The sequence below is a fragment of the Fundulus heteroclitus genome, chromosome 8 (genome assembly GCF_011125445.2).
Source record: "Fundulus heteroclitus isolate FHET01 chromosome 8, MU-UCD_Fhet_4.1, whole genome shotgun sequence".
Lineage (NCBI taxonomy): Eukaryota > Metazoa > Chordata > Actinopteri > Cyprinodontiformes > Fundulidae > Fundulus > Fundulus heteroclitus.
The window spans coordinates 24,593,783-24,615,596 of NC_046368.1; the positions used below are offsets into that span (position 1 = coordinate 24,593,783).

Consider the following 21,814-nt stretch of genomic DNA (forward strand, 5'->3'; position numbering starts at 1 on the left):
TCTGTTGTCTTTTCATTAAAATTCACAAAATGTAGGACCAGCTTGGTATAATTTAACTAATATTAGTACAAATTTATAAACTTTAGAGGAAATAAAATAAGATAATACCAACATATTCTGCTTTTGAGCCAATCTTACTTCCAAAGTCATTTAACCATAAATACATACACACATACATGACTTTGAAAAATACCCCTTTTAAATATTTTGTCATATTATGACCACCTACCTCAATGAATTTTAATTTGGCAGTAAGAACGTGAGTAATTACCCACAAACCACCACAAGTACCTTGAAAATATCTTTGATGGACCATTTAAATCAAATTAGCCAGTCTTCAAGAGCCGTTTAAAGCTCTGCATGTTTTCAGTGTTTCCCTGGTCCAGCACACATGAATCAAGTGAATGATTTATTAGCAGGCTCCTGCAGAATCTGGTGACATGTTGAGAATGTAATTTGGGTATTTGAACTAGCTGTCTTGAAGGAGGGACACATGTAAAACCTGCAGGACACAAACTAATCTGGACTGGATCTGGCCACTCCAAGTCCAGTCCTCAGGGCCTTCTTCTTCCTCCTTATAATGGCTGCTAGAGTCCATCCACATGTAGCAGTGAACTAGCGACCGTGGAACAAAAATAATCAACTAAATTCTGTTGATTTTTTTTCTGTGTTATGAAGATAAGTGACTAATGATTTCCTAAATACACAGAATTTGTTCCCATTAGGTCCCAGTATTCCTTCTAGGCCCCAGTCTTTTCCTGACTTTTTTACTGCTACACACAATCTTTCTCTTTCAGTTCTGTACACTTCACAGTTCAACAAAACATGTTCTATATTTTCTTTTTTCTCTACATCCCTCACATTTATCATTGTTTTTCCTCCCAATCATATACTATATGTCCTTAAGATACTGAAGGTATGCCCTACCCTTAGTCTCACCATTACTACTTCTTCTCTTATATTTCTCTCGCTAAAAATCCTTAATACTGATTTTTGCATTTTACATAAATTTCTTCCAGTTTTATCTTGATTCCTCCTTTTTTGTCAATTTTCCATTTCTTTACTTTTGATAATTGATTAACCCTCCCCTTTTCCAAAAGGAATAAAATTTGTTCTTGCCTCTTTTAGAGCCACTTTAGCTAATTTATCTGCCATTTCATTGCCTTTTACTCCTTCGTGTGCCGGTACCCAACAAAACTGAACATCTATTCTTTCCCTATATAACCTAAACAAACTGTGTTGAATTTCGATTAGTAAGTCTTTTCTGTTGTCTCCTGTCCCTGGTATATTTTATATAACTACTTTTGAGTCCGTGCACACCACCTTAGTTAATTATTTTGAAAATACAGATGTAATTGTTCAGTTTGCTGTTGGTGCAGCCTGATTTGAGTGACTTCCAAAATACACATCAGGAGTGCTTGTCGGTCCTCTATTGTGTCCATATATTTTATATACATGTGACCTGGATGTATATTATATTGTACCCTCTCAAAAACCATTTTACATCTTCTGAAACACATTAAAAAGGTTCTGCTGAAAATAACAGCAGTGTTTGAAAATTGGATAAAGCCCAAAACACTTTTAACAGCATTTATTTCCATACAGATACATGCACTGGGAACCCTGCTGATTCTAATGCAAAGCAAAACAAAACCTTAAAGAAAACTGAATCAAATTTGTTGCTCTATAACATTTGAGGATGAAACAAAATATGATGGAGCCTGCATAAATATTTTTGAAGAGCAGATTAAGGTTTCCTGTTATTTATTCTTCATACTACTATTTAGTTTCATGAAATTGCTTGGAGTCAAGCATCTTCTGGCACCAATGAACAGGCATTTCAGCTCAAGGCGATTGGACTATATTCCACATTTCCTCTGAGTTTCATTTGCCATTTTGCCTCAGAAACAGCATGTGTGGTGCTGCTTTACGTGGTTTCTTTGAGATGAAGGTGTGCGGGTATGACTGACTTCTCCATAACTTTAACTCTGTTAGTCCATAACGAGGATGTTGCTCGTTTAGTGCTACGTTTGGAGGGCCATCATCTTCTTTAAACACCTATTTGAAGCTTATTCCTTCTTTGAAATGGATCAAACTCCGTTCAAGAAGTCTGACGTGATCTATGATCATTCGTAACCGTTACAAAGCCCCAGTACCTTTGCATGAGAAGCATCATACCATATTACCTCTGAAATCGTCAATGCCACTTAATCGCCAAGGGATTCTGCCTGAAAGCTAGGCTTCACATCGGTGTGTTCTGATTGTTGCTGTACTCACAGTAATTGTTGACCTTTATGAATCCCTCTGGAGCCAATCTTTCTTAGTCTCTGACATTTGGCTAGTCCTTGATGCATTTTAATCGTTTTTCTTATTATACATTTCCAGGTTTTGTTTCCCTTTTTAAACATTCAGGATCAGTTCAGCTTCGCAGGCTAGAATTGACATAATTAGCAGCATGCTTGTCATGGCTGTCTGCTGAACTACAACCCTATTAAACATTCTGCCATGAAGAAAATGTAATTTTCTAGCTGAAACAGCGATCGGTGCGGTTAGTGATGTGCGGATCTCTGCTGTGAAACAAACGGTCGAGATATATTTATTTCCATTTGTTGGAAGAAGTTGGAAGTGGAATTAGAAGATCCACTTTTAAACTGTATTCAAAGGTGAGTTTAAGCTGGCAATATGTGACTGAGCCGGGGCTACTGCTTGTGTTGCCTAGCAACATTGACATTATAAGGTACTTTGTTTTTATCACACTAGGCCACACATGCATCCTGCCCACACAAAGCGCTAGACTCGAGTCTGTTCGGCCAAAACTCTGCATAAGCTAAGAGCGCCCAGAGGATTCACATTGTGGAGGGGTCAGGCCATCCGCAGTATGTTGTGGATGTCAGAAAGGGAGGGGTTGGTGTGGGGGGTAAGCCCTACTTCCTGGCTGACAGGAAGTCCAACTTCCTGTCTTGATTAATGGGGGGACTGTGAGATCACACAGAGCTACAGAGTGGCCTCCCACACACAGAGCCTCCACATTTCACCTTGAGTGTCAACCCCTTTTCTTATTCCCTCTGGCTCACAGAGCGCTTGAGAAAAACAGGCCTGAAATAGCAAAGCTAGGATTTCAACAGCTTATATTGCACCATCACAGAAGGCACTGATTGTCGGGGTGTGGGGGGGACACACACACATTTCTTAAGGAGTTGGTTGTATTCATAAAACGGTCAGTAGCAAAACCGCCGTTTTCTCAAACACATCATTGGTCGGGAGTCGTGTCAGGGAGAAGAATGTAAAGAGGGAACAGGCTCCTTGCAGCTGGAGGAATGCGACGAGCGGCTGTGCGCTCTGGAGTCGCTCACCGTAGGACCTGTTAGATACCCAGACAAACTCCATGCGTGATTTACTGTGTTTCACTGATAGGGTGGCTTTCCGATTGGCAACTGGAGGAGGGACAAGAGGGAGAAGTCCTTTTTTTTTAAGGTTTCACGTCGTCCTCCACCCCCCACTCCTTGCAGATAAAGGTTGGCGTTGCCAAGGTGACTTGACAGAGAAAGGGAAAGTATCTGGCTGTTTTCACCCGTCCTTGTGCGGGAAGCGTAGAAGCCAGAGGCATAGATAAGACGATTTCAATCCCCCACCCACCTCCACAGAACAAAACCTGTACGCATGATATAGTGCCCTAAATACCTCAAGACGCTTTTGCTCATTTGAAAGCTGCCTAAATATGCGAAACATGCAGTAATGAGCAAGCGCCCCTCACTCCTTCGGAAGCTGCTTTCGCCCTTCTGCATCGGCGCGGTGACATTAACACGTGCAGACAGACAAAAACGCCTCGATAATGAAGAAGCAAAAAAGGCAGGAGGGCTACAGTCAAGAGGAAAAAACTCTTATGTTTATTAGCCATGAATTTCACATTGTGAAAAAAAAAAGAAAAAGAAACAGTCACATGTACAAAATAACGCCATAAAAAATAGAAATGAAACTCTTACATGATCAAATGAAAGAAAGAATAAAAAAGATGCACACTGACGGAATTTTGCGTCTCATTGACGGCGTTGTGTGAAAGCAGCGCGCTCAGGAAGATGAGGGGGAGAGCCGGAGGAGAAACGGGGAAATGCCGCTCAGCAATTAGGTGCAAATTGAAGGGGCATTCATTGCTCGCTGTTGCCAGGGAAACTTGTGTGCTGCAGGGAAAGAAATGCCCTCATCTGATTGGTTGGGCTGAAGTCTCTTGGTTCAGCGGTTGGATGTGTTCAACGTCACAGAGCCACAATGGTCCCCACACAAGTCTTCAAATTCACAATAGAAGGAATTTTCTGAATGGTTGAAGGAGGGCTGAGCGGCGGGTTTCTTTTTTTTTTTTGGGGGGGGGGGGGGGGGGGGGGGTGATGTCCACTGAATGTGAATGGGGAGTCATAAAGGAAGATCTGAAACAGAACATACCAATTCCACCAAGACAGAACCTTTTACAAAGTAATTGAATTGATATGCAACGGCAACATGGTCAGGTCACCAAGAGAGACAAAGACAAACACACTGAGGAGATGTCGCCAGATATGATAAGACTTTTGCTGATTTTATTTTATTTTTTTCAGAAACTTGCTTCACTGAATGTGTTTTTAAATGGTAAAAAAAAAGCACTGCGGTGTCTGCCTTTAACAAAAACGGGACTGCGGGTTAACTCTCAGGGAGCCAAGTTGGCACGCGTGACATAGCTCCTGCTGTCCTTGGGACAGCTGCAAACACTGTCAAATTCTTAACCTTGTCGAGGTCAATCTGTGATGTGATGTCCTCGGTAGTTAATGGGTCACATATTGTGCTATCTTATCTCTTATTTTGTTTTGGCTTTTCTTTATTAATAAAAATAGGTTGGGCCTATTTTATCCAATGGTATTCTGTCATCTATTGGTAAGGTCTAGGCTTGGGCTGGTACGAGCTTCTATATGCAACTAAAATTTTTTTTAAAGTATCAGATGATCTAGTTCCTTTAAAAAAAATATATAAAAAATAAAAAAAGAGGAATAGCAACCATTACCAAGTGCTGCTAAAATGATGACATTATTACAGTTATAGGAAGGTCACCTCTAATTTTAATTTATGGATATTCTGATAGAATTGTTAAAAAATTAGAACATTTTAGTGTTCAAACCATCCGTACGTAGGACATTACTCAAGTTTACTGTTCTCCTTGTATAGAAGCACAGGCAGCTAGCCTGCAGTAGGCTGCTTGACAGATTGTAGCTTTATTAGAATTTTCACAATTTGTGGGGCGTCTAATCAAAAAGACTTCAAACCGATCAAAGGGATAAATGAAAAACACAACTTTTATTGCCAAAACGTCTTTTAAGACGGAAGTTGATCCCGGTATCCAGCCTACGCCTACCGAAGACCTAGAAATCCTACTGTACTTTATTTAATCTGCAATTTAAGTCTTTCTTCCTTCCCAAGCCGCTTGAAAAGAAGTGAACAGCAAAGCTAAATGAGCTTCTCTGAGTCTTAAAAAGCAAGCCTCTCCCGGCAAAAGACTGAACTGTGCAAAATGCAGCTCACTGAGACCAGATCAAAACACAACACTTGGCCATGCATGACATAACCCACACATACATTCACATCTGAATGCAGGCAGAGAAGAAATAAATAGGATTAAACATATTAACATAACACAGTTACCAGTACCATATAAATTAAGACTACACTGCAGCAAGTTTAAAAAGAAACTGATCCAAAAAAAAGAAAATATATCAGCTTTTGATAAGGTGACACGATTTTTTGAAGAGTACATGCCAGTTTTCACTGAATCACTATAAGTGAACATGCTCTAAAAAGGGGTTTCAGCGATGACTCAGCAAGCGAGCCGGCGGTTTTATCAGGAGAACAGAAGCACAGCCGCTCTTGTACGGCATTAGGGGTGCAGCGTTCCTTATGAGCCGAGTCCAAATACGGTGCTTGAACGTATCGGCTCCGAGAGGCAAACACGCAAGGCCGCGAGCTTGAGGCGGCGCGCAAATCCCATCGATCGCCCTTGACCTGCGTCGCTCCTCAGCGCTTAATGAGAGGCAGGGACGAGAAAGCTTCTGTAGGAGAAATGCTCCAGTGTTTTTATCTGAGCCTGAAGCACAAACTATAAGCTGCTAACAGCTTGAAACTTATGAAAAAGAAATTTAAAAAAAAAGGGGGAAGATTTGCTCCTTCATTGTACCTTGTATCAGTCAAATATTCGGTCAAAGTCCACTGATTTGTCCTTTTTCACACCTGACACTGCTTCCCCTTTAATCAGTCAAACCAAAGCATCTGTCATGCTATATCTATATATTTATATATGTTTTTTTTGTCATAGAGAAAACTTCACAGATCGTCACAAGCCTGTCATGACCACGTATGAAGAAAGCAGGTTTTTTTAGACGTTTGCAGCACTCCTATGGCAGCATGAAAGCACAATGTGCACACAGGGTCAGAGTCTATGCCTCGCAGAACAAGCATCAGTCTGTCTCTGAACGAGCCGTCCGCCTTCCTCCGCAACTGTCCAGCCTACTGGCTCTCTGATCCTGTTCTTTAGTTTGTTTTTTTTGTTTGCTATTTTTTAAGCAACATCGAGATGAAGTGCGGGACATCTGTACATCGCTGCACGGCGCCTCTTTTTGGAGGAAGAGAATGTGTGCTTCTTCGCGGTCAGGAGACTGGCAGATGATGCGGAACGGGAAATCTGAGGAGAGAGAAGAAAGTCTTGTTAAGCAGGCTGGATGGGAGAAAGGAAATGTATAACGGCAGCAAAAAAGAATCAGGCTTACAGATAACCTCAAAAATATTTATCTTTTCAAATAACTGTAATTGATTAAATAAAAATACCACCTGCGATTTGTTATCCAAGTCTCTATAACTCAATATATGCTGCAAGATACAGAAAGTGCACTAACCAGTCAGAATAAAGTCTTCAGAAAAAATTCTGTCACCCATTTACCACAAAAATAAAAGACTAATAAACGACAAAAAAGTGGCTGCAGTCCCAAAGTGGAGCTGACACCTGACACCAAACTTACAAAAAAAAAAACGCAAATTACTGTGCTAAGTGACAAGCTTGCCACTAGCAAGCAACTATCAGTGTATTTTGAATTTTATATATTTAGATTCTACAAAACAATTTGTGTAAAACATTTACTGAGATACAAGTTGACATAACGGTTACAGTTTATGACAATAGCTATTACTATTAAACACGCGGCAGCCATGTTGGACTTAGAGGTTAGGGTAAGGGAGAAACCTCCGACCTTTCCACAAAAAATTTCACGTCTCGGTACGGCTCGTCCAACTCAGGAACGTCCAACTTCAAGGCTGGGGGCCATTTGCGGCCCCCGACTGCAATGCTAGAGTGATACAAGTTTGTCACTCCTGCACAGGTGGTTGATGCAGACGGAGACTTTTTATTATCAATTAGGGCAACATCTGCTTTTACTGTATTTATTAGACTTTGTTAATAAAGCAAGTATTTTCAAGCAAAGAATGACCCAAATCCTGTTTTTATTGCTGGAGTTTTTTTATTATTATTATTATTATTCCTATCCAGCCAAAAATAATTTGCAAATTGGGATCCTTTCTTTTAATAAAGGTTAAAGAAGCAAAGCAAAACCTTTTTAACCTCTTAAAACCTGAGATTTCAGTCTAAGCATAAGCTTTTCTACATCTAAAAATTATTAGTTTCTCCTTAAACATATTTACATTCTCCTGACAGATCTGTAAATGAGATCTACAACTGGTCAAACATTTATGTTTGAATAGTAACTATTTTAAGCCCTTATTCCGGGTGTCTAAAAGCTTATGTATGGACCAAAATTCTCAGGTCTTAGTGTGCAGAAACATGTGGGGGAGGGGCTGTCCTGTGTCACACAACATATAGAAAAAAAAACTGGATTCTTCAAATCTTTCTCAGACATCATTTAAAAACTATTTTATACCTTTTGAACAAAATGGTAAATGTTAAAATAATGTGAAGTAGTGAATTTGTCAAAAAAAGAAGTAAATGCTTTTTTTTTTTTTTGCTTCATTCTTGCATAGAAATTAAAAACTTTATTCTTCTCCAGGTCGACTTGATCACTTTTGCCTAATACAATCTAAGCATTCTTGGGTATAAAAGTTAGATTGCCCTGTCTTAATTTTTTGTCTTGTTTTGTGATGACCATTAAAATGAATTATTTTCTCTGTCACCAGCTAGAAAAGTAATACAGTGGAACACTATTATTTTCCCTGATCTGTTGATACCATCTGTCTCTGCTACAAGGTTTCTAAGAGAAAAGCTAAAAAGGAGAAACTCTCACACAGTTCGTTATTGTTCTCCTGGGAGAAAAACCGAGAGCACTTGTTTTGTTTTTTTTTCTCTTGCAGCTACAATCTCTTTCTGTGAGGTCCTAACATATGTCCCTTTTCCTTTCACTACTGAGCACTCAGCCTTCTTTTCTGTTCCTCCACATTTCTTCTATTCATCACATTTAGTGAGCGGACTCTGTCAGTTGCTGTGACAGGCAGGCGCACAAAAAAAAAAATCAAGTTCTTTATTAAATTAGTGGCAGGGTCTTTCACTTCGCTGGGTACTGCGTTGCTCTGGCTTCAAGATAATTTAAACCTCCCGTCTCATCTGTCCCTTTAAGAGATGAGTCACTCAAAATAAGTGGGGGGGGGGGATAATAAGTCCTAGAAAATATTTCATCTCAAGAAGGGAAGGAACATCACAATTGTTGGAGCAGCTGAGCTGTTCTGAGCCACCTCCTAACGCTATAAGAAAGGAGACAAGCAGAGCTAGAGGGGTGAGGAGTCTCTCTCTACTTTGTTCTGTTTCATGCTCAGAAGTCGAGCCCTGCCAGGCATTAAAGAGAAATACAAAATACGAAAGAATTGCTTGCACACCTACTTGATGTGTGGGGGCACTGGTTTGGGAATTGTGCAAAGACAAAGAGGAAGACTGTGAGCTCACTACCCATGCTCCACATACGTCTGGCCTGCTTATCATCAGAGCAGGAGTCCTGGGTTAGAAGGAGGTCGGAAAGACAGCGTGAAACTACTACTAAGGAGGATGTATGTGTGTGTGTGTGTGTGTGTGTGTGTGTGTGTGTGTGTGTGTGTGTGTGTGTGTGTGTGTGTGTGTGTGTGTGTGTGTGTGTGTGTGTGTGTGTGTATTCTAACATTTGTTACAATGTAAGGCCCATTCGTCCAAAAGGACCCACTGTTTCTTATGGGGACCATGCCAGGGCCCCATAAGAAAAAGTCCTGTTTTGGGTTAGGGGCTAGGTTTAGGACTAAGGTGTGAATTAGGTTCAAGACTGTACTAGTATGGGTTAGGTTTAGAGTTAGACCATAGAAATTAATGAAAGTCGACATAAGGTCCCTGTAAAGATAAAAAAAATGTGTGTATGTGGACGTCTGATTGAGTTGAGAAGGATGGGGTTTATGCTGGCAAGCCCCTTCCTCACTTCCCCCTGCTGCCGCTTTCTTAGCCACCTCTTCCTGTAGCTGATGATGAATGGCTTCCAACGCTGTGTGAGTCCCAAACTGCCTCCCTCTTTTCCAACATAAAGACCACAGCCTCATCAGACTCGATTAGCAACAACAGGGTTTTGAAGCTCCGTAATGTATGGTTCAGCTAATTTGCTCCTTTGTCTTCTGAGAAATTCCCCCCACAGGAGCTATAAAAGTATCCTATTCTCTTTCAATTACCCTTTCTGTCCTTCAGCCTTTCCAAACAGTTACATACCTCATTTAACAGGTCTGCCTCCCCTACTCTTGATCTTGTTTAGCTAAGAAGATCACAGCTTCTTTCACATTCGGAATATTTAAGCACAAGAAAAGGAATTGAAAGGAATTGAAAGGTCTATTATTGTCATTTTTGTTTGTATTAGTTAAGCTTAATGGCTGTCTAGGAATCCAGAATCCCATCTCAATGGGTTAAAATGGTTAGTAGAGGTCTAAGACATTGCTCTTACCTATTGGAGAAGGTACAGGTCAACAGTTCAGGATTCAAGCTGGTAGATGTTTCCATGTGCTGACAAAGGCAGTAGGAATGAGCGAGTATGGAACAGTCGTGATGCTATTCCATGCATCGAGTGTCGGGTCATAGCAGTCCAGAGTTTTACACCGCTGCGTACCAAAGTACCCGCCCACCACGTACAGTTTGTTTCCTGATGCCACAGCCTGGCAGCTCATCCGCTTGGCCGTCACATCCCCAACTTTAGTCCACTGGTGGTTCTCGCTGCTGAACTTGTAAGCCGAGCAGGCAGAGAACTCAGTATCCCCGCCCATGACAAATATTTGGTTCCCCAGCACAGCAGCGGCCGTGTAACGCCACGGCTGCGGGCAGGATGCCGGCACGGTCCATCGGTTCTCCTGCGGATCGTAGCACTGCACCTTGGGCAGTTTGTCGTGGGTGACGCTGGTTCCTCCGAAGGCAAACAGCTTTAGCTTGACGCTGACCACTGCCGCATTGCTCACGCCCTCTCTGAGAGGTGCCACCATGGTCCACTTGTTCGCCACCGGGTCGAACTGTTCCACTTGTTTGAGTGACACGGATGGAGAGGCCGGGAGACAGCCTGTCGCCGCAGTGTGTCCTCCCACAACGTAGAGGCAGTGTTTCAGCTCAGCAGAGCCGTGGCCAAACCTGGCGATGAGCATGGGTGCCGCTTTAGACCATTCCTCATGTACGGTGTCGTAGACCCACACATCTTTGGAAACGCCGTTCTCAGAACCTCTACCGCCCGTGATGTACACCTTACAGCCGATGGCACAGGCACTGAACTCCTTCCTGGGACTGGGGATGTCAGCCTTGGGGATTATCTCTTTGGCTTTCTGGTCCACCAGGTACAATTTATCACACATGAACGTCTGCCCGCCAAGAAGAAACAGGGCGTGGCTGGTTTTTCGTGGTCGAGCGCAAGGGCTGTTGACAACACCGTCGTTCTGGAGAATCTTCAGCTTGCAGCGGATAGCTTCATCTACCAGTTCCTTGCTCTTCGCCTGAGCATTTATCAGCTCTTCTGTTGAAACGTTCTCCATTAGAAAGATGGCGGGCAGTAAGGCGAGCCGGACTGTTCTAAGAAGCTCGGGGAGGTAGCAGTGCCTCTTTTCTAGGTCATAGTTGATCCAGTTAAGGGCAGCTTCATAAACCAGCCTCTCATCTTCTGTCTCTAGCTCCTCGTGTGACAAAAGCTGCACTACCATATCTTTGGGCAATTGGAGAAAGTCCTCTGTCTTACAAATGGCAGGGAAGTTGCTTAGACACATGCCCCAGGAGAGCTCTGACAGCTTCGTACACTGGTGGGCGTCAGACAGCAACAGCATGCCAAGGCAGTTGGATGGATGAAGATTTCTCTCCAGGAACTCGGCGCAAGCATCGCGGATGTCCTGAAACTCCAACATGTCCCCGGCCTCCAATAGTGACTCTGCGTTCTCCTCGTTGATCACCACCCGCGATGAGTAGGCATAATCGAGCAGCAGCTCCAAAACCTCCGGGTGGATCGAGTCTCGGAAGTCGACCTCACTGGCCTGGCTCTCCCTCAGGCCGCCGCTGAACATGGCCTCAAAGTAGCGACTGCATGCTGCCAGCACGGCGCGGTGGCAGGGGAAGGAGCGGCTGCCCGCATGGAGGAGGACATCTGTGAAAAGCCTCTGTTGCCGCAGAGAGTTGAGGTGCATGAGGACACTGTCAGCATAGGAGGACTTGTGGAAAAGGTAGATGTTCATGGAGCCGGTGCTGGCTCGCGATTTTCGGTTCTCATGGACGCACACTGACATTTTCATTGAATCCTGAAAAGAAATGAGAAAAGAAAAAAATCTCCCATGAATATTTAAAATTTATGACATGTATATAAAACCCCTATTAAAATACATTTAGGCCATTTCTACCCTAAACCTATCTTTCTTGCAGCAAGAGACATGTGTGCATTTGTCTTCATAGCTGGTTATTAAAAAAAAGCAGATTAATCAGCTATTAAAGTAGGTCTAATTTGCCTCTCAAGTTTTATTCTCAACAACAAATGCTGCACATGCAAACACTAAGAGGTTGATGTGGAAACATTGATTCGTTCAGTGCCAATATCTTTAAAAGGATGAGAAAACATACATTTTTCTGAAAAGGTAAATACAATGCTCTCAGAGAAAAAAATCCCAAATAATGTGTAAAGAAAGAAAAAAAAGGCAGTCGTGTGTGCATCTTGTACCCAGTATGTCCTCGGCCAAGAACATAACAACTGTATGAGCAGCTTCAATAGCCATTTCTCATTTGCAAAAAAAGATTTCTACAAAAAGTGCTTAAGAGAAATCTGAATAAAAGAAAACATTTAGAAAAATGCAAGGGTTTGTTTTTCAAAGAACAATTTGAGCTTGGATCTCTAATGCTTGTGACCATCCTCACTGAAAGCCCGCTTTCATTCCACCTAATTATTTAGCAATGGCAACTGCCTCCTGCTTTGTGGTTTATCCGCAGTGCAACCAAGTCTTATATCCACAAATTCTTCAAAAAAAAAGAAAAAAAACCATCCGAGTTCTTAGTCTGCCACAGAATTTACACTCGTCTTTAAAGATTTAAATATACTTTCACACAATATTGCGCCTTTATATATAGTATTGTATATAAGTCAAGTTCTAAAACATCCCTTTCCAATCCTGTAGTAGTTCTAGCTTGTTTCCCTTCTGGCAGCAAGCAGCTGCAGTGTGAGGTCAGCTCCCGACCTTCGAGTTACCGGGAATTCCAAGGATTCCAAACACTGAAGGCAAAAGGCCCTTGCAAACAGCCATAAAACCTTTTCAAAACACCTGTGAGGCATGATGCATTTCTCCCGTTGTCCTCCAGCTTTACGTTTACCTGACTCAAAATTAAATTCTATTTTACTGTTCAAATATGTTGACCTTTTTCTACACTATAAAGGCATTAAGATGCTTCACTTTGTCTCTCCTAATAAATAACAACGAGGATGCTTGATCTGATTTTACATTTAGTTTAAACATCCTTTAATTAGGATGCCATTTACATATTAGCCAATTCCATGATTATTTTGATATGCTTCCTTGTTTAGGTAAAAATGTAGTCCATCATAAATAAGAGTTAAAGGGATGGGTTAGGATTTTTGAAGTGAGGTTATGTTAAAAGGTTACAAGCAGTTAGTATCTAGTATTGGTGTCTTCGTTTGGAATAAATCTATTTTTATTTTTTTTTTGTCCTGGAAACTGACGCCAATGGCTACTTTGAGAAGGACCAAGACCAAAGAGGGCTTCTACCACCTCAAAACTACTCCAAAACCAATAAGGTTATCAAGGTTAATGCCATTTTATGAACCTTTAAACCATTCTCCTGTTTGCACCAGTGGTTATTCACCTCAAATACCCAATTTTTGGGTGTGTCTCAATTCAGGGACTAAACAATTCACAAGCCAATCTCTTGCAGTCTTCTCTTTTTCGCTGCCAACAAAAGGATGCAGGCCCTGAATTAGGACACAGCTATAGTTTATATAAGAAATGCATGAAATTGGTAGTGCGCTACCAAAGACCTTCCTATGTGAAACAGTTACTGAAAATGAAGCTAAAGTTTAAGAGTACACCATTTTAAAGGATTTATACATGTTTCATTTTTATTAACAGTTGTTTTTATTAACAGTAATACCAGGTAGTGAGGCTGCACAATATGTCGGCAATGTATCGTCATCATAGCATCAGATCAGCATTCATATAACAAAAAGGACCATTTGGAGAGGGATAATTGTTGACTAATATATTGCAAGGGTGACTTGAATGACATTACCCAAAAGGCAAAGGGTCAGAGTGTGATGGAAGAACAGATGAGAGGAAGAGAGGAAAAAAAGAATATAGGCATATATTGCAACTGATACAGCCATCTCAATGTTTACCAATATTATCACCATTATGCAATTCTTTAATATTGTGTAGCCCTAGCAGCCAGCGCTTAATAAAGACAGAACATCATAATCATGTCAAAGCATGTCGTTTTGCAAGTATATCCGCAATTGGATAAAAACTGAAAAAATATTTCTTGAAAATTTTTAATATAAACTCCAAAAACTACTGAAACCTAAAAGCAATTAAGTCAAACTGTGTTAGAGTTGCTATACGAGCAAAGCATTTTCTCAGGGATTTTTTTCCCTGCTGCCTCTTGTTGAACACAGACAGATTTTCTCTGTAGGGAACCTTACTGTTTAAAATGAAAACGAGAGTGAAGTGCAACAGAAGGGCTCCAGGTTCACCCCTTAGCAAACATTTACCCCCATTTTTGTACCTACAAGTTGCCATTTTTTCTCCTTCCTACTGTTATTTCATGCCTATAAACAAGCCATTTTCTACCCATGATCCCAATTTCACGTTCATCTGTTGTTCTCTTGTCGGTTAAGATTTTTAAGTAATTATTGAGATAGATAACAATTAATGCTAAAAAAAAAATAGTTTACTTAAATTTTTAGTTTTCAAATGGGGTACAAAGTGGAATCCTGGCAGGTACAAATTGATGCATGGCAGGTAAAAAATGGTGAAGGGGTAAAATGACCAGCACCTCCCCAGGCAACACTCTTCGTGTTGATGCCAAAACTGGCATCAACACTGCGCTTGGCTTTAGTCTGACTGGAAATGCTTTTCACTCTTTCATTGTAGTCCTGTTTGCCAGGACTACAGATGAACACTAGCCTATGGCTAACTTTAGCATGTTACAGGTGTGCTGTCATCAATATGCACCGTCCTGGTAAATAAAAAAAATTCATGGCGCACCATATCCTACTTGCACTTGCCATGTAAATAACTATTCTCTTCTTTTTAAATCACTTAATGCAAACATGAAGACAGTTTAAATTGTTATAAAGCAACATTTGCTTAAACCATTATTAGCTTTTAAGATTGGAGCTGTTTGAACGTGTCAAACATCTGCTTTCATTTTGATTCGTCTTCGACTAGCACTTAGCTACAGCTTATCTGGACTTTTGCTAAATGAAAACACCAAGAGGCTTGCCTGTTTATGTGTTTGCTATCTTACTGTTTAGGGTCTTTAAACATATCTTCACTTGAAACATCCTGGACTGTTCCTTTAATTTCGGTCAGAGGGCAGAAGTTTTAGAAACCTGCAGGGGTGTGAGGGTTTTATTTTCACATTAGATCTGGGTTCACAAGACCCCCGTCTGTCAAAAAAAAAAGGATTCCTCCACAACTCAAGAACAGAGTAGCGAGAGGACAGTTTCCAATTTCCATAAGTTGCATCATGTGCTTAAGAATCCCCAGAATGCAGTCTTGTGAAAAGGGAAATCAAGTATGAAGCCCGTAGGTGCAAATGCAAGATTTGTGACGAGCGCTGTCACTTCTACCTTTTGGCTTTAGGTCTCTGTGAAATCTGAAGGAACCGCTTTGAACTCGCGCTTTGATGTTCATGACGCACAAAGAAGTAATTCTTAGTCGTTGGCTGCAAGCGTTCCTCCTCAGCCGTAGCTTGTCAGTTTCTTTATATCCATCTTATCGCTCTTTTTCTTAATGGGCACTTTTCGAGCACAGACCTTTTACATCACAGCTTATAACTGTGGCTTCACAAGCCGGCGTCGGGAGTTTCATCCGCTCGGTTTACCCAACAAAGCTTCGGTTTCATGCTAAACTCAAGTGACTTGCGACACAGTCAGCGAAACCAAATTAGGGAGCCTTCCAAACAACTTGTTAAACCAACTTGCTTTTGTGTACGCGTACGTTTGTGTGTGTGTGTGTGTGTGTGTGTGTGTGTGTGTGTGTGTGTGTGTGTGTGTGTGTGTGTGTGTGTGTGTGTGTGTGTGTGTGTGTGTGTGTGTGTAAACAACTTATTTCAAGAAATACAGGGTTTCACACTCAGAGTTCCAGCATTATTTGTCAGCGGTTTATGAAACATAAAACCAACCGCTAACTTCGCTCAACAGGCTTTATTGCATTCCAGCAGAGACACGACCGCGCACACGTCATCTCCCAGAATCAGCTATGATGAGAATAACCTTGCCTGATCTCTCAGCTGCAGGTGTGACCTCCTACACACACACACACACACACACACACACACCTATACACACACACACACACAGCGCACCTCTGCTTTTCTAATTGGAAGTTGTAAGTAGCTTGATTTGAGTAAGTGGACCTAATAGATCCGGGACTTAATTAGAGAGGTTCTGCCCATGCTATTAATTAGCATTTTAATAAATGCGACCGTGTATCGTTCATGTCTGAGGCATAGAAGCAGACGGCTAAAGAAACAACTTTAGTAGGTCCACAGCTGCAGCTGATAGGATCAGGTGAACTCCAGTGATCATGCTGAATGACAGCAGGCGGTTTATCTTTTGTTAAAAAGGTAAATAAATCAAGTATGACAGTTTACCCTATCCAAGACATTCTGCAGTCGATCGTTTTTCTGCCGTTTTAGTTGTTTCACGCAGCCGTTTTCATTTTAGAAACGCCACTCAGTCACTTTGTGGTCTCTAGGATTTTATTGAGCCATTTCCGATCAGCTTGTTCTTTTATTTTTTGCAGTCCTGGCGCAAACATTAAATTGTTGTTTTTGGCCTATTTGGGTGGTTTTCTGCCCTGTCATGATCCTCTTTCACACAATTGTGATTTTTTTTTGGGAACTTTTCTTTCATTAATCGGCTTGGTTTGTTTCATGATCATTTTAAATCTCTTTGATAGTCTTTTGCATGTTTTGATTGGCTAAGTTTTCCATTTTTGATCATTTCCTGTCACATTTTAGTCAATTTTTCTGTTTTTTGGCCACTGAAGATTACGTTGTGGTGATTTTGTAGCACATTAGATAATTCTGCACCTCTCTTGGGTAAATTTCCATTAAGTCTCATTTATTGAGTTTTATCATCTTAGATGTATGTCTTTTCAGCACCATTTATTTTGTTTCTTGCATTTATTTATCTTTATATGCAACCAGTACATCACGCATCAAATGAAAGGAGAGCTAGTGATCACACAGAAACTAAAAAAAAGAGAGAATCTGCATCACTAATAAACCTGAACAGACGCAGTGATAAAATCTAAATGTCAGCATCATGGCATTTTGCCTAAGCAACCTTTAGCTTCAGCATCTGATTTTTTAATTCCCACTGCGCAGTTATTTTCTCTGTGAACTGACCTCGTCACGGCTTAACTTTTTAACATCTTGATAATGACAACGTGTGACATGACCTTTGTCTCAGAAATATTAACAATCCAATCTGCTCTCCCAACGTTTGTTTGGAGTCAAAGAATTTCAAAATGTCCATGCTTTTATATTCCTATCATCATCATCATCATCCGTATACATGAAATCCAGTTCTGTGCTGCATCCGGAGAGGATCTGTTTGTATCAAACAATCTGTGGTCCATGCACTGCCTTTAAAAATTATTCTCATGCAAAACGCTGCGTACAGCAGAAATGTAACACTCTGTATGACCCCAAAAACCGGCCGTGCCCACAGTAAAACGCTGTGGTGGTGGTGGCAGTGTCATGCTGTGGGGATGCTTTCCTTCAACGGAGACGGGGATAAACTACCAGAGTTGATTGGAATATATAGATGAAGTAAAAGTTAATGGGCTCAGAGGGGCTCAGAATAAGAATAAAGGCCAAGCTTTTCTACTGGTTATTTGCAAAAGACATGGTAAAACCACGTCCACGTGCTACTTTGCCCCGATGTGGCACATAAAGTCTTGTTAAAAGGCATTAAAATTGGGGAACATGGGGTTGCCTGACAAAATATGAAAAGGTTCATGTGCGGTATAAACGTACGCAAGCCAGAGTATAAGGATGAGTCTTTACGCTATTGTCTCGCCGTGTTAATAGAGTCCCATTTTACCATTTGGATTATCCTTCACCAACAGAAGCTGCCTAAGGCACAAGCTATGCACGCACGCTTAGAAGTTAAGATTAGCCTGACAGACTTCTCTAATAAGAACTAACAACTGTAATTTGTTAGGTATCCCACTTCACTGGCCAGCTGCATCTTCACTGGCTGTCTCTACGTTGCTCAGGGAGGTGATGAGACCATTTTTGAAGGAGGACAAATTCAAGATAACCGTCTGTTTAAAAGTATGAGGAAGTAAAAAAAAAATGCCTTTTACTTGGACCACATGACTGGTGCTTTTGCAAATCTTTTTCCTTTTTTTTTTTTTACCTTGACTCAGAGAAAACGCTCCTCATCCACGGTTTAAAATGTGAGGGTCTTCTTCTGTTCACCCCACAGGACTCCACCCCCCTTAAGGCTCAGGATTATTTTCCAGACAAAACAACGCATCGTTTCAGAAATTACCAGAAAGTAGTAGTGGTGGGTGTATTATCACACCTCCTCCCCCAAAATGTAATATCACACAGAAAATCCAGGAGTCATAGTGTTGATGTATAACAAAAGTAGTGTGCCAGGCTATGAGAAATGAGATGAGATGAGAAACGAAGAGCCATCCTCATCCTGTTCAAAAGAAACCAGATCCAACAGACGCACAGCCAGACTATATGCCACATGCAGAAAAAAAAATCTAGAATGAGGGGGAGAGGGGGGAAAAAAAAGGGGGTCTGGCTGCAGTCTGGTTGAAATCATTGCCAGGTGCTCACAGTCAACCATGGACACAGGAAGAGAGAGACGGGAGGGAGACAACTTCAAAAGTAAACACCAGGCTTATGTGGACTTAGCTCCGAGCATCTGCCGAGCGAGACGCACAACAAAAGACCGCAGACGCGCAGCGGCGGCAGCGGGGAGCGATCTGAAAAACCCCTTCAGCAGATTCAGACTGATTGGCTACATGTACAGCCTCATCCGAGCTGCTGGCTTTAAATTTGGCCCAGAAATAAAAACATCCGTGGAAGAATGAAAAGGAAGCGTGCAACACCTTGTGCAGCCTGCAAAGAGTGGAGTTGCGGACGGAACAAAAAAAAGAGGAAATGCAAAATGCAAACAATAAAAACAATATCGACATATTGAGAAAGTCGACAATGCGCTTCCATTAGCCAGACGCGCTCTAGACCCAATCTGGACCTCCCTCTTTGTTCTTTGCATTAAACTTTTAATTCAGAGGTAAAAAGACAAAAAATAATTGGTAAATCGCTGTCATTTTTTTTACCTCTTTGGGTGAAAGCAGGAGTTCAGTCGTGCCCGAAGGGTCGCCCGAGCATGCCACTCGTGAAAGAGCCACGATGCCAGCCTTTGCGCCCGCGGAGTGGACGGCAACTCCTTTGGTTATTCCCCAGCTGTAGGTCGCCAGCAGAGCCGCAGTCTCGCAGAGGTATGGGCTGGGAGACTCGCCGTGGGTCTGATTGAAGGCTGGTGCGGAGAGGTGATAATAAGAGGAGCTGTTTGGAGGCGTTCCTCCGGCAGCTCCTGCTCTGCTCCGCTCCTCCGCCTGCGCTCCCACTGAAATCAATGGGTGTGTTTACGGCCAGGGATCCGGGGTTTGTATGGCAAGTCGTTTTGATATTTAATCACAGACACGCATCTGTCCGTACCAGTTTTGGGGAGCAAGAACAGAATTCCCCCTGGTCAGAAATAACATCGTTACAGGTAATTATAGATAACCACCATTATCATTTCATTACACCTGTAAAAATTAGAGTTTAACAGCAACACCCCAGATGTGACCTTTCACCTACATGAACTGCTTATCTATTGGCAAGTTGAAACCCTTCAACTTTTCTTTTGCTGGACTTTAACTCTAGCCATAAAATGGTCTTATAGCAGGATTTATACGGTAAACGTGAACTTCTTTTTGACTAATTGGATGTTTGCGACTTTGTGCAGGAAAACAACCCGAATCGTGACAGAATCGTTAAAATGATTGTCGTTCATTTTGTTGCCAAACAAATTATAGTATCCAGTTTTTCTTCGTTGTGTAAGGTGACATGGCCTGCAGGTTTCCAGAAGTCAGCATCTGATTGGTTGATCATTCCCACTGGATGACTCCTCCCCCGGGAGCACAGAGGCAAAAACTGAGCTCAGTTAATCCATATATATATATATATATATGTATATATATATACATATATATATATATATATATATATATATATATATATATATATATATATATATATATATATATATATATATATACATATATATATACATATATATATATATATATATATATATATACATACATACATACATACATACATACATATATATATATATATATATATATATATATATATATAGAGAGAGAGAGAGAGAGAGAGAGAGAGAGAGAGAGAGAGATTGGATGTGAAAATTAATGTTAACAGTGGGATCTGCTGGTAATAGTTCTGTTTCAGATTATGTTTTTGTTTAGAAATCTGAAAAGTTAATGTGGATATCAGATGTGTTATAAATATCTATAATGTCATTTCTTACATTTTTGTTGATGTCTGCTTCAAAGACCTCTCCAGTTTATAATGTAAAATGGCTTGCCATACTCAAGAGGAGGGGACGATCATCTCGACTGTTTGAGCGCAGGAAAAGAAGGGAAGGCTGAGACAAAAGAGAAGGGGGCATGATTAGAGATGTGGAGGGGTGCTGTTTCATGAGGCTGCAGCAAAAAGACAAAGTTATTAAGTGTTACTTTTAGATCAAATCCATCCTAAGTTAGTTCACAAAGTGATTACATTTTCAAATGAAGAGCAGCTCACTATGGTAACCCTGAGTAAAAATACAAACTTATGTCTAATACAGTGTTTACTAAGGAAGTTTTATGGAAAATGTATAACATCGTCTAATTGCTTTCATTAAAAAAAATTAAGTCTCAGTTTTACCTAATGCTGACAATCTAATACACTGATCATTTCTGTTTCATCAATGTTTTCTGTAATATTTATTTGTTGCTATTCAGATAATGATGCACAGATTAATCAACAGACTAGAATAAATATCAGCCAAATTTGATAAAATTTGATAAAATTGCAGACATTTGTTGATGTCTGCTTCAAAGACCTCTCCAGTTTATAATGTAAAATGGCTTGCCATACTCAAGAGGAGGGGACGATCATCTCGACTGTTTGAGCGCAGGAAAAGAAGGGAAGGCTGAGACAAAAGAGAAGGGGGCATGATTAGAGATGTGGAGGGGTGCTGTTTCATGAGGCTGCAGCAAAAAGACAAAGTTATTAAGTGTTACTTTTAGATCAAATCCATCCTAAGTTAGTTCACAAAGTGATTACATTTTCAAATGAAGAGCAGCTCACTATGGTAACCCTGAGTAAAAATACAAACTTATGTCTAATACAGTGTTTACTAAGGAAGTTTTATGGAAAATGTATAACATCGTCTAATTGCTTTCATTAAAAAAAATTAAGTCTCAGTTTTACCTAATGCTGACAATCTAATACACTGATCATTTCTGTTTCATCAATGTTTTCTGTAATATTTATTTGTTGCTATTCAGATAATGATGCACAGATTAATCAACAGACTAGAATAAATATCAGCCAAATTTGATAAAATTGCAACAGCCTTCTATCGGCCTACTGATTGGCGGTGCCCAGCAACAGGTGGAGGAGGGCCAGCACTGTGTGCAATGCTCTATATGGCAAAAAAGAAGAAGGAAAAAAAAAGAACTCCCGGCGTTTGAGCACTTTCCCTATCATCTCACATAAGGAAAAATAAATATTTTAGCATTTTTCAAACCAATTCCTCTTGAAACCTTTTTATACCACGTTACATGCGACTCAGCCTTGCCCAATTACAACAATTATTATTTTACGTAAATGTGCTTGCGGCATTGTTTTTGTACTTCAACGAGCGACACATTTAAATGTCTGTCTCATCTTTAATTGATTCGGCCTGCCCAATATGCTACCTGTTAATTCAGTAATTCTGTTTTGTAGTTTGTCCTAATA

General features: G+C 40.8%; 1 protein-coding gene across 1 annotated transcript; it reads right to left on the bottom strand.

Annotated features, from left to right (window-relative positions):
* Window positions 1-3,864: 3,864 nt before the first annotated feature.
* Window positions 3,865-19,374, bottom strand: enc1 (ectodermal-neural cortex 1). The gene is made up of 3 exons (XM_012871421.3): window positions 19,072-19,374; window positions 9,963-11,778; window positions 3,865-6,697 (listed from the first exon to the last, which is right to left on the bottom strand). The coding sequence occupies exon 2, from the start codon at window positions 11,770-11,772 to the stop codon at window positions 9,997-9,999; it is 1,776 nt and encodes a 591-aa protein (XP_012726875.1). The 5' UTR covers window positions 11,773-11,778; window positions 19,072-19,374; the 3' UTR covers window positions 3,865-6,697; window positions 9,963-9,996.
* Window positions 19,375-21,814: the final 2,440 nt, after the last annotated feature.

Excerpts from the sequence above, each read along its gene's own strand:
- enc1 (XM_012871421.3), bottom strand. The coding sequence starts at position 11,772 with ATGAAAATGTCAGTGTGCGTCCATGAGAACCGAAAATCGCGAGCCAGC.